Raw genomic sequence first — 12,674 nt, forward strand, 5'->3', positions numbered from 1 at the left:
GCACTCAGTACTCTAAATATAAAGACATAATATATAAATAAGAAATAGTTTTCAAATACGAAGTAAAATCATTTACTGTCTTCCCTGTTGACTCGATGAGGTCTGAGTAAATGTCAGGGTAAGACACAGGACTACTTGGGCCAATGGGGAGCGTTACACAAATTTGACGCTATGAGAATGAAAGAGACATGTTTTTATAATTACCAAATTAAACGTGTTAATGTATCTTTCGCGCTCTATGGCAGGCAGGGTGTACAGATATTACTCGTCATGTTTAATCTGAGTGATTTCTTAAGTTATTTACGCCTGCCGGGTGTGTAAGAACGTTGTTTTATTCCGCTATTTTGTATGTAAGTCAATGGGAGGTCTAGTTTGTTTTCCCCAAAAGTGGGCGTAAACCTGTTCAGAGACAATCTATGACGTTGCGCCGGTTGTGCGTATGACGAGCAGCAGGAAGACACACTTTTCGACAAGCGGAAAGATGTTAGGAAAGGACTGAAAAGCGCCCTCTATAAAAGCGCTCTGAAGGGGGCTAAAGGGGTACTGAAGATGGGGTCTGTAAAGATTGATATAGTTCAACCTGGTCGGAACCAGAGCAGCACTGGGACATGTTGGCGTTGGCTGGTCAGCCTTGCGCTCTTTGCATCGTTTCTTGGGCTGGTGGGTCATGTTAAGTTAACTTAATAGAAGAAGGATCGATCAGATCTGTGCAACATATGATCAGAATCGTATGTCCTGTTTCTGGATGTCTGTAGCCATTTAACCAGAGGTGGAAAGAGTAATAAAATATTGTACTCTAGTAAAAGTAAAGTTACTTGCGGAGAGGTGGAGGATTCTAGTATAGTTCAAAAACGACAAGGGAATATAAATCTCAAACTATAGTTTAGATTTATCTTTACTTTAATTGTAAAGATGTTCCTACAATTAAAAACAACTATAGTTGTTTTTAATTGTAGGAACATCTTTACAATTAAAGTGCAATAACAAAAAGTTAATACAATAAAAAGCGTTTTTAAACTAAGAAACATTTATGGAATTGTTTAATGATTCTTACAGGTGAGTTAAGCACTTATGAAGCAAAAATAATTTGAGTTCAGCAGCTAAATACAATCACTATATAGTAAGGTTGTAATTGATGTATTGCTGGTAACATACATTATTTTATTAAACTAGTTTAAATGAGCTTATAATGAGATGAGTGGCTATTTACTTTTATCCTTTACACGTTTATGGTCTTCTAGCTTCCCTGACCTGGGTACCTGATGTCTTTAAGACTTTTATTCTTCTTTCACTTTCTCTCTCTCTCTCTCTCTCTCTCTCTCTCTCTCTCTCTCTCTCTCTCTCTCTCTCTCTCTCTCTCATTCTCTCTCTCTCTCTCATTCTCTATCTCTCTCTCTCTCAATTCAATTTCAATTTAAAGAACTTTATTGGCATGATTGTGTCACTTACAATATTGCCAAAGTATTATACATAAAACAAGAAACATACAATAATACAATATTAACAAACATTAAGGTGCAATTAAGCTAAGGTGCTGGGTGATGGATGAAGTACTACTTCAAAAAATAAAATAGAATCAGAGGATATTTAATATTTAATATAAAGTAGACTTTCTGTGTGTCTCAATCAGCTCCCTTGTTCAGTAGTCAGGGCACTGATCAGGGAGTCGGCCATTTTAAGGGCTGTCTCAATCGCAAAATCCGTTCAGTGCACTGGAACGTTCGTTCCCTAAAAATTCCCACAATGCAACGCAAAAAACAGTGAGCATCGATGTTCCCTATGTTCCCTAACCGGAAATCACGTGACCTTTTCTGACGCTCGCCACCCGAACATCACGTGATCCAACTCAATAAACTTATGAAATGTTACAGAACTTTTATAAAGACAAACGTTTGTTTTAGTTGTAAATATAAACACACATTGCTACACAGTAAGGGACCACAATCTACTCAATATTTAAAATAATAATATTTATTTAAAATTGTAAATATATTTATTACATTTAAAATGTAATTACATGCCTCCAATTTTATGCACAGATATGTAAGAGAATAATGACAGCATTTTCCACAATGTACTGTTTCTTAAAATTAAGTCAGAGAGATGTTGGTTTTGCCGGTTGTTGATGAGTAACAGCTGTGAATAATCACAACGCGCTTAAGCAGCCACGTGACAGAAAAATAAGTGAACATTGTCCCAATGTGAAGTGAGCTAGGGTCCTTACCAGTGCCCGAACCTGTGTACACGATATACTGATTCACGACCTCGGGAGCTAGGGAACGAATTGAGACACACGGTTTGAAATATAAACATTGGAAGTATACAAATGTACATGTACGGAGGCACATGAGAGGTAAAATAAGTACTGTACAAGATCAGGGCTGTAGATTATTTCTGATGGTGTGTAACTGATAAATGAATTTAGCAGCAGCTGATGGGTGTCTGTCTTCCCCCAGTAACATCTTCATTTGATCTGAATCTGAAGAGCTATGAAACTCTGGTATGAGCTTTGAGATTTTGTCAAAGTATTTTTCTCTTAGCTCTCTATATTTACCACAGTAAAGGAGAAAGTGTGTCTCTGTCTCGATCTCGCCACTGTCACAATGGACACAGATTCGCTCTTCTTTTGGGAGCCATGTTTGTCTATGTCGGCCTTTCTCTATTGCCAGACTGTGATCACTGAGTCTGTATTTAGTGAGGATTCGTCTCTGCTTTACATCTCTAACAGTGGAGAGATATTCTGACAGACTGTATTTTCTGTTTAGTGCCCGATAACATTCTAGTTTACTTTGGTTTTTACTTTCATTATCCCAATGATCCAAATATAAAGTTTGACTTTCTTTAATGATTTGGTTTATTGTGGTTTGTTTGCGTTCATTAGTGCTGGTCTGGAGTTTTAGAGCCAGTTGACAGATGGGACTGGTTTTAGGTCTCTTCTCTTGGGTTTTAAGGGCTTCATATTGAAGTGTGTTCGGGGGACTTGAGTTTAAGTGTGACCAGAATTTAAGGGAGCGTTTTTGGATGTGTATTATTAGGGGATATCTGCCTAATTCAGCCCTGCATGCATTAGTAGGTGTTCTTCTCTGAACTCTTAAAATATTTCTACAGAATTCAGCATGCAGGGATTCCATTGGATGTTTGTCCCATTTGGAGTAATCTGTTAGGCTTTGTGGACCCCAAACCTTACAACCATACAGAGCTATGGGCATTATTACACTATCAAATATTTTACACCAAACTGTAGCAGGAATGTCTGTTTGTTTAAATTTGCCTTTGATGGCATAGAATGCTCGTCTAGCTTTCTCTTTAAGTGCATTTACCGCGAGACCAAAACCGCCTGATGCGCTGATTTTTAACCCGAGATAGTCGTAGTGTACACTCTAAAAAACAAACGGTGCTATATAGCACCAAAACAGTTGCTTTGGATCGTAACGATAGAAGAACCATTTTTAGTGCCATATAGCACCGGTGAAGAACCAGTGAAGCACCAGTGAAGCACCTGTGTAGAACCATATAGTGCTATGTAGAACCATATGTGGTGCTATATGGCCCCTATATGGTTCTACACTGGTGCTTCACTGGTGCTTCACTGGTGCTTCACTGGTTCTTCACCGGTGCTATATGGCACTAAAATGGTTCTTCTATCGTTACGATCCAAAGCAATTGTTTTGGTGCTATATAGCACCGTTTGTTTTTTTAGAGTGTAAGGTGTGTTCTAGTGCAGTGTTTCCTAGAGTAAATGTGTATCTGTTATCCTGTAATCTTGCTTTTTTCTGTAAAATCATAATTTTAGTTTTTTTCAGATTGACTGTCAGGGCCCAGTTTTGACAGTATTTCTCCAGCAGGTCCAGGTGTTGCTGTAAACCTTGTGCAGTGTCTGACAATAGCACCAGATCATCTGCATACAGAAGAGCTTTAATCTCTGAGTTGTTTAGGATGAGACCGGGTGTGCTGGATTGTTCCAGTTACACTGCTAACACATTAATATATAAATTAAACAGAGTTGGACTCAAGTTACAGCCCTGTCTCACCCCACGCCCTTGACTGAAAAATTCTGTTCTTTTGTCACCGATTTTAACTCCGCACTTGTTTTCTGAGTACATGGATTTAATGATGTCATATACTTTTCCTCCTATGCCTGATTGTAGAATTTTATAGTATAAGCCGTCGTGCCATATCGAGTCGAATGCTTTTTTAAAGTCAATGAAACATGCATACATTTTGCCTTTGTTTTTATGATGAACGTGTTGATTGACTAGCGTCTGTAGTGTGTAAATGTGGTCAGTGGTGCGGTGGTTTGGTAAAAATCCAATCTCTCTCTCTCTCTTTTGTGTACAGTAAAAGTACACAAAAAACTACTCAATTACAGTAACGTGAGTAAATGTAATTCGTTACTTTCCACCTCTGCATTTAACTCATATTACCAGTTGTATATAAACAGACACAATGGTGTTAAAACATTGGTCACAATTTCCTGTTCGTCTTACAGTATCCTGGTAAAACAGGATAATTTGCATATAGATGCAGCAGTAGTGTAACCGGGCCGACAGGTTAACCAGGGCTTTGCTAGCATGCTGCAGTGATTTCAAGTCTGTTTTATTTTAAATGACTACCTTGTTATAATGTTGTGTACACTTTACTACGTCTCCGTCTCTCTCTCCCCATTTGAAAAAAGCAGAAAAAAATATTATTTCTGAAACCAAGTGTACTGGCAAAATTCTATAATCACCCTTAAGCCGTTTTCTGTGTAGTCTTATAATCTTGTGTTTGCCAACCATGTCCTTTGAGTCACACGAACAATACACATTTAAGTGGCCCCTTAAACAAACACCTCATCCATTTCAATGGCTTTTAGAGCTTCAGGACCTGAAATAGGTGTTGTAAGGAACATGTGATATTCTTATTTGTTTTCCACTAGTTTTGACGTGTATCTTCTTTTCATGTATATATCACTCAAAGTCCTTATTCCTTTAAAGTGATTTATTCTTCCAAGTTTCGATAAAGAATCACATTTTCAAATACAGCATTATCCAACGATGTTTTCTCAACAACTTATTTGAAGAGGTACACTTAAATATGCTATATTACAAAAATATAGTGAGACGGTCAAAAGCTTGTGTTCTTCCACTATTCATAAGCATGTATTACATGTGCGTCGAAAACTCTTTTAAGTTAACTACCAAAATGACGTACATGCGCAGTAAGAAAAATATAAACCAAATAAATAACACACAACAGGAACTAACTTATTAACAAACCTTATTTTACAAAAATGACATAATAAAAAATATGAAAATAATCAATTCTCAAATATGGAATATGGCTCTTACAGCTGTATCATATAAAAGAGACATCTAAATAGTGTTATGTTGGTGTGCTTGCTTAAAGAATAGGATTGGAAAATGATGCTTGAAGTGCTACTTTACAATCATATTTTACCATGACAATTCTTTAAAGTAGCTTAGCACAACATGTAAATACTGTGGTATGTTAATATATTAGCATGTGCTGTTTTTCTTAGGGTATTTCCTTTGTGCTGCTTGTACTAGTTGACGTGTTTTTGTTATATTTGACAAAGTGCATGCTATTAAGACAATGTGTTGGTTTTTGGTGTATTTATAGGGAATGGCAATCTCTATATTAGGCCCTACATTTGAAGACCTGGCTACTAACGTCAACCAGGACATCAGTAATTTGTCCTACATCTTTGTGGGTCGTTCGTCGGGATACATTGGAGGCTCACTATTAGGAGGGATCCTATTTGACTGTATGAATCCACACCTCTTGCTCGGTAAGGCCTGTGGACTGCACAGGGAAATTGTACAGAAACACAGACAGCCATCTTTAACTTTGGTAAATTATTCACATATTGAAGAAAATATGTGTTCAACTGGTTATAGTTGCTAGTTTAACAGTTAAGAATATGGACTGAAAATGCAGAGGTTTTTAATTTGAGGACATTGTAGTTTACTGAGATTTTCTTAGTGTAAAAGCAGATGACAGAAAGCTCAAAAATTGCTCTGGAGTCTGTAGTCGGCAACTCACAATTTAATTTGACTTCTATTAAAAAAGAACTGTAGTAGTTTACTACAATAAACTATGAGTTGCCAGAATTTGAAAGTTGAAAAATAAAAAATGATCAGCATAGCCAATGGTGTTGAATCACACTGAAGGGGTTTATTTTGTGATAACAACCTGCTGCCTGTACATTATCCCACTTATTACACGGCTATTTACCTCATAAGTAAGGTAAGGAACATAAAATATTGATTTGAAATATTTTATTTGCTAATTTATAATGAATGCAGACCTTCCATGAGGAAAACACGTTTACTTTCAGTTTTAAGATAAGACAAGATGTCACAAACACTATTTGGTTTAATCATAAATAAATATAATGTCATATATGTTATTGAACATTTATATTTATTTTTTGAGTAATATTAAACTGCACCTGTCAAAATTATTTGCAGCCGTGTGTTATTGGTTTTGAGTGGTTGTTATCTGAAAAGAACGAACCTTGGAATTTTGTGACTGACCAATCAGAATCAAGCACTTTAGAGAGCCGTGCAATAAGTGATTGTTAAAGAAACACACCAACTTTGTGGGACTTTAGCTTATTTACTGTATCACCCAGAGCTTATCACAATGACTGAAAGTAAATTGCTTGGGAGCAGTATGCTAGCTGGAGCCATTTACTTCCAGTGTTTGTGCTAAGCTAGGCTAGCGGTGGGTACGTCAGCAGAGTTACGGGATGCAGAAGAAGATAAAGGTATGTATGGACTTATCAAACTCTGGGGGATACGGTGAATAAGCCAAAGTCCCAAAAAGTTGGTGTGTTCCTTTAAACCACTAAAGTTGCTTAAAATGTAACCCCACTTATTAACTACATATATTTATATTTTTTAGATTTTGAATGAATGAAAGTTTGAATATACAGCAAATACATTACAAACAAGGGGCGTAACCAAAAAGGTGTAGGCTGAAGCCATGGCTTATTACGCCTACCCTACGAACCAAACAACATCTACCCATGGAAATTTGGACATAAACAATATACCTACATAAACGTATATAAAGGGGAAAAGGTTGAGAAAAATGGCAGGCCGACAGGATTAGGTCACAGATGTTTTAATGTTACATATTTTAATCATTGACACAGATTGCGCTATGGCTTTGTCTTTGTATTGAAACAATAATTTGTTTATGCTGATACCACGTGCTGGTCCAGAGATATGAAAAATGGTCTAGAATTAGTTTCTTTAGGCTAATAGATCGGGTTGAATGATACAAGAGATATTTGATATAACAAGATTGACCACAGCTGTTTCTATAAACCAGGGATGGGCAACTTCGGTCCTGTAAGGACGGTGTCCTGCAGAGTTTAGCTCCAACTTGCCTCAGCACACCTCCCTAAAAGTTTCTAGTATAGTAAGACCTTAATTGGCTGCTTCACATGTGTTTAATTATGATTGGAGCTAAACTCTGCAGGACACCGGCCCTCCAGGACCGAAGTTGCCCATCCCTGCTATGAACAATGCAACTCTAAATGTGGCCACTTTGGCGACAGAAGGCCCTCCCAGTTCCAGTAAAAAACAACCATCATTTGATAAAGCCTGATGATTGCATGGGGGAGGGGCTCTGTACAAAGTCACATGAAGCACTTTGAGAAAGGTGTTTTTTAGGTAGAATTTGATCTTAACTCTTTCTCCGCCATTGACGAGATATCTCGTCAATTAAGAAAAAACGCTTCCCCGCCAATGACGAGATTTTCAGTCTTTCCGCAATACCGCTATTATATTATATATATTATATTATATAATACCCTTCCGCAACTTTTTAAACCCGGAAGTATTGCCCTATGGCAAGCGGCTGCATGTCCGTGTCTGTTTTAAAGATTGCTCTGAATGGGATCTCTATCAAAAGTCCTTTGCAAAAATGGAATTGTCTCTGCTTTTTGCTCAAAATTGGGTGTTTTTGAAAAAAACCTACCCATATTTGAGAGGTGATTACAAGAGAACTAATGAAGGTAGGATGAAACGGGTTTTTTTGTTTGAAAGCAGAGGGTCTGTTCTTTCATCTGATATATTGTTTGTTTATATATTTAAAGAAGAACATTTTCTGGAAGGAATTAAAATTTTGTGAAAATCATGAAAAATGCTGGCGCTGGCTGGCAACTTTTTTTTTAAAATGCTGGCGGGGAAAGAGTTAAGAAACAAAAGTTATGATACAGTTGATGTAAAATTTAATTGTTGGTCAGAAATATGTTGTTTGTGATTTCAAAGATATCTGCGGTTCCCCATTCAAGTATTTAGGACTTTAGTCTAAAATAAGTGCAGACATGACCGCCTAGTGGTCTTTCACTAAAAGGACATTTTTGGTCAGCCATACTGGACATCGGCCATTTAGATTTTTGTCATACAATTTCAAATTTTACGAAAGTAATGGCATATTGCTTTAAAACTTGGTATAATTCATGGGCATCATCCTCTGAATGTGCCTGCATGGTTTAGGGCTGGTACATACATTTTTATCACATAAAGAGAAGGAAAAAAAATAAAAATAATTGTACGACGAAAATCGCACCTTGCTTCCATCAGTCACTATTTTACGCTGCTGTAACCTTACATGCATGAATAAATTCCCTACTTGTCCTTATGTTTATTGATGGTAACCCACAGTATGTCTCTTAGTGTTTTGTAGATTTTTTTAGGATCTTATTCAAATGCATATATTCACGTTTCCTACATAATTAACATATAATGCAACAAAATGTTCTTTCTTGTATCTTTGAAACTGAATAAAGCTAGTAATCCTTTAAATGTGATTGATTTATGTCAACAGGCTTTTCCTTACTGCTCACGGCAGTTGGGATATCTGGCACATCTTACTGTAAACAGGCTTGGCTGCTTACCGTATTCATGTGTAGTGTGGGGGTGTCAATGGGAGTTTTAGATACAGGTAAGGGCAGATTTTACACCTTATATTAGTTAGGACCTCCAGTCTCATGTGTAAAATTGTTCTGTGTAACTGATGCGGTAACCGAGTCTCTCCTTGTTAACAGGTGGTAATGTTCTTATACTGAACACGTGGGGAGAGCACGCCGGACCACATATGCAAGCCCTGCACTTCAGCTTTGCCGCTGGAGCATTTGTTTCCCCAATCATAGCCAAGTTGTTTGGCGACAGTTCAGACAACAACACTATTTACCCACTTCTGACTGGCCACCCATCTAAAACTTTTGGCGCCACTTTGCCATTCACAGATACCAAAAGTTCCACTCCAACATCCATGTGGGCTTATATAGTGATTGGTGCTTTTGTTTTATTGGTGTCACTCATCTTTTTCCTCCTGTACTCTTGCAGTCCCCCCACCTCAAATTGGGCAAAGACGTCCCCAGGAAAGCAGAAGTTCTCCAAACACCACAATATTCTCATATTCCTGCTCTCTATGTTCTTTTTCTTCTATGTTGGAAGTGAAGTGGCATACGGCTCTTTTATATTTACGTACGCCAAAGACTATGCCCATATGCATGATGAGGCGAAGGCAGCAGGTCTAAATTCACTCTTCTGGGGAACGTTCGCTGCTGGACGAGGTTTGGCCATCTTCTTTGCGGCTTGTCTGCGCCCAGGCACCCTGGTCTTGTTTAGTCTAGTAGGCACTACGGTTTCATCACTGCTCCTGGTGCTTTTTAGCGACAATCACCCTATGCTCTGGGCCTGCACTGGCCTGTATGGGCTCTCTATGTCGACCACCTTTCCCAGTGGCATTTCATGGGTGGAGCAGTACACGACGGTGACGGGGCGATCAGCTGCAGTGTTTGTAGTTGGCACAGCACTCGGTGAGATGGTGCTGCCATCCCTGCTGGGCTTTTTACTTGGGCATGTGAGGAATCAGCCGTTGGTGATGTACCTGGCACTCGGGACATCCGCCTTCACCTCCATTCTCTTCACTGTCATGTACAAATTAGCATCGCCAGGAAGGGATGGTGTCCTGTGGAAAGCGACGGGCAGACGTACCAAGGAGGCCGATGACAGCGAGTACCGTCAAGCCCTGCTGGACAATGTGGAGGATGAGGAGGAGCAGGAGAACGATGGTTTGCCGATAGTAATCAATACATCAAATACCATGGTATTTTACCACAATAAAACCATGGTTAATTTTTGAAAGGTAAATCAATGGCACTGATATATGTTAAGACGGGGATCTCCAACCTTTTTGTGAGCAAGGTCTACAACGCATAAAACATTCTAGAGGGTTACTTTTTGATATAGTGTACTCCAAACGTTTTGTTTTAATTGTTGATTTTATTTTATTTTACTTGTTTATATGTTTTAGTATTGTTTAAAATGTTAACATACGTAAACCAAGCCAAGCTAATATAAAAATATGTAATAAATATTACAATTTAAACTATTAATAGAATGTGCTTTGGCGGGCACCTCACAGACTCTCTGGGGGCTACCTGCGGGCACCACGTTGGAGACGTGAATCTCTGAGATATCATGGGAAACGTAGGAATGCATATGAAATACTGTGAGTACCGTTTCTGCAATGATTTTAGTGTTTAAGCAATTGCTGTTTATTTTTGCATACAGGCTAAAATAACATACTGTAACTAAACATATAACAAATGGAAGAATACATTTGCCCAAACTAAATACATTAATAAGATTCTCTTTAAGCGCAGCATCGATCTGAATTGTATGACTTCTAATGTACTGGTTCACTTCTGTTATCATCATTGTTTGCCAACTGAAGAACATTCTTGACAGATGTGGTAGGCGAAACATCTTCATACCTCTTTATGAACCTGTTGAGGTCGATCAATTTACAGCCCCATCGATCTTCTTTGCGGAGTCGGAGCATCTCCCTGTCCAATGTCTCCATCACATGTTTACCTGCCTCCTCAGAGGTCGGGGCAAAGCTCACCAAAGTTTGCCCTAAATTATCATTGTAGACTATCTCGGCTCCCTAACAATTAATTAGGCATCTGATCAGCATGACTTTAATCGCTGGATTTCAAAACACAAAAATGTTACTGCAACAAAACAACTGAAGATCTGTGAGTCCTTAACAGAATTCTGCAGAAAAGAAACTTTTAATTATTATATATTTTTTATCTATAAAGGTTATGCATTGACGTCACTTTTCCACGTGACCACTCGAGAGCTCAGCCGGTTGAGTGACAAAACGTGCAACAAAATGGCTGGTTTTCATAGGGGCTGCTGCGAAAATGCCAGTAAAACTGACTATTATCAGCTTAAATTAAATTTAGTTGGACTTGATAGCAGAGGTGGACAATACTAAGTTACATTAGTTACATTTTCCAAGAATCTGTGCCGAGATTATTTTCGAGTGAAGTATCCTCGAAAATAATGTAATTACATTACCATTTAATTAAATATGAATTATGAATGTTTCACTGTTACAAATAACCGCCGGCAATCTTTTTTGTGATTTTAATATAGTAAAAGTGTAGGAATTATATTTTTAGCAGATTGATAGCCATTAATATAGCCATATTTCTGCTACAAAAATAAAAGATGAACTGTGTTGCTGTAATTGCTTAACTGAGATAACCACAGTTATCTTTGGGTCACCATTAACTGTTTGCCGTCATTTCTCGGGGTATCTTCTTTGTGTTCGTCGGAGGAGGGGGATGCGTGCGGGTTTGGAGCAGCGTGGGGATGGGTGGATGGTGGCGGAGTTTTTCATTTTGAAGTGAACTATCTTTAACTCAAGTCACTTTTACTCCTGTTTTATTCTTTTTAACATTTTAAACTGTTTTTTATTAAAATCACATTTATTTTCTTTAATTGTTATTTTAAATTCTCATGTATCTTTGTTTTTATTGTGATTTTATTGTGTACTGTATCTCTTATTTTTACATTTTCTTTTTTATATATTGTTTTCTCATTTCTGTGTAAAGCACTTTGAATGACCTCTGTGTATGAAATGTGCTATACAAATAAACTTGCCTTGCCTTATCTTTATTAACTGATTTACTGTATTTCCATCACTCCTTAGTAAAAAAAGTTATTAACATAGTAAGTATAGTAATCAATTCACATTACAAGCTAATATTTACCTAAAATAGCGGAAAACCTATGCAAACAGATTGACAGAGGAGACCAACATGTGATGTAGCCAATTAGTATGAGGGGATGATTAGTAGGCCAATGGGCAAGTTTGGCCTGGATGCCTGAGCACACTGTTTTACTTGATTGTAACTCTCTCTTTATACGACTCTGGTATCAGCAAGGTGCTGATATTTGGTTCAGTATTTCTTTATCCTTGTATAAGTGTGTTTTTTTATGTTTGTGTTTTTACTGTCATGCAGCTTGTTTTTTTTAAATTAGTGTGCAGAAACAATCAGCACCTAAGGCTACAGTTCTTCAAGTGCTTTCTAACCATAACATTAAATTAATGGTGAGAAAGATGCACCCCTTTAAAAACAGCAGGGTCAAAAGTAAGACATCGGATAATTTGGAGCTCAAATTAGTGTCCGTTCCACTAACACTAACCCTCTGAGTTACATGGTCAATTGTGTTTTGGACGGTTGATGTTCCTTACTGGTACTGTGTGCATTTGATTTTCCAGAGAATCAAAACTTGCATTTCAATTAATACAATTTGGAAGTCATTCTCAAGGGACACGCAATTGGCAAAACC

The 12,674-nt window shown here is 37.7% G+C and overlaps 1 protein-coding gene across 1 annotated transcript; it reads left to right on the plus strand.

Annotated features, from left to right (window-relative positions):
• The first annotated feature begins 416 nt into the window (after nucleotides 1-416).
• On the plus strand, nucleotides 417-11,950 carry LOC135745465 (sodium-dependent glucose transporter 1-like). Its single transcript, XM_065263774.2, has 4 exons — nucleotides 417-660; nucleotides 5,623-5,791; nucleotides 8,845-8,961; nucleotides 9,065-11,950. The coding sequence occupies exons 1-4, from the start codon at nucleotides 550-552 to the stop codon at nucleotides 10,165-10,167; spliced, it is 1,500 nt and encodes a 499-aa protein (XP_065119846.2). The 5' UTR covers nucleotides 417-549; the 3' UTR covers nucleotides 10,168-11,950.
• Nucleotides 11,951-12,674: the final 724 nt, after the last annotated feature.

Source organism: Paramisgurnus dabryanus, chromosome 12, assembly GCF_030506205.2.
Source record: "Paramisgurnus dabryanus chromosome 12, PD_genome_1.1, whole genome shotgun sequence".
Lineage (NCBI taxonomy): Eukaryota > Metazoa > Chordata > Actinopteri > Cypriniformes > Cobitidae > Paramisgurnus > Paramisgurnus dabryanus.

Excerpts from the sequence above, each read along its gene's own strand:
- LOC135745465 (XM_065263774.2), top strand. The coding sequence starts at position 550 with ATGGGGTCTGTAAAGATTGATATAGTTCAACCTGGTCGGAACCAGAGC. Across the intron at positions 661-5,622 it reads TTGCATCGTTTCTTGGGCTG|GGAATGGCAATCTCTATATT; the intron begins GTGGGTCATGTT and ends GTGTATTTATAG. Across the intron at positions 5,792-8,844 it reads GAATCCACACCTCTTGCTCG|GCTTTTCCTTACTGCTCACG; the intron begins GTAAGGCCTGTG and ends TTATGTCAACAG.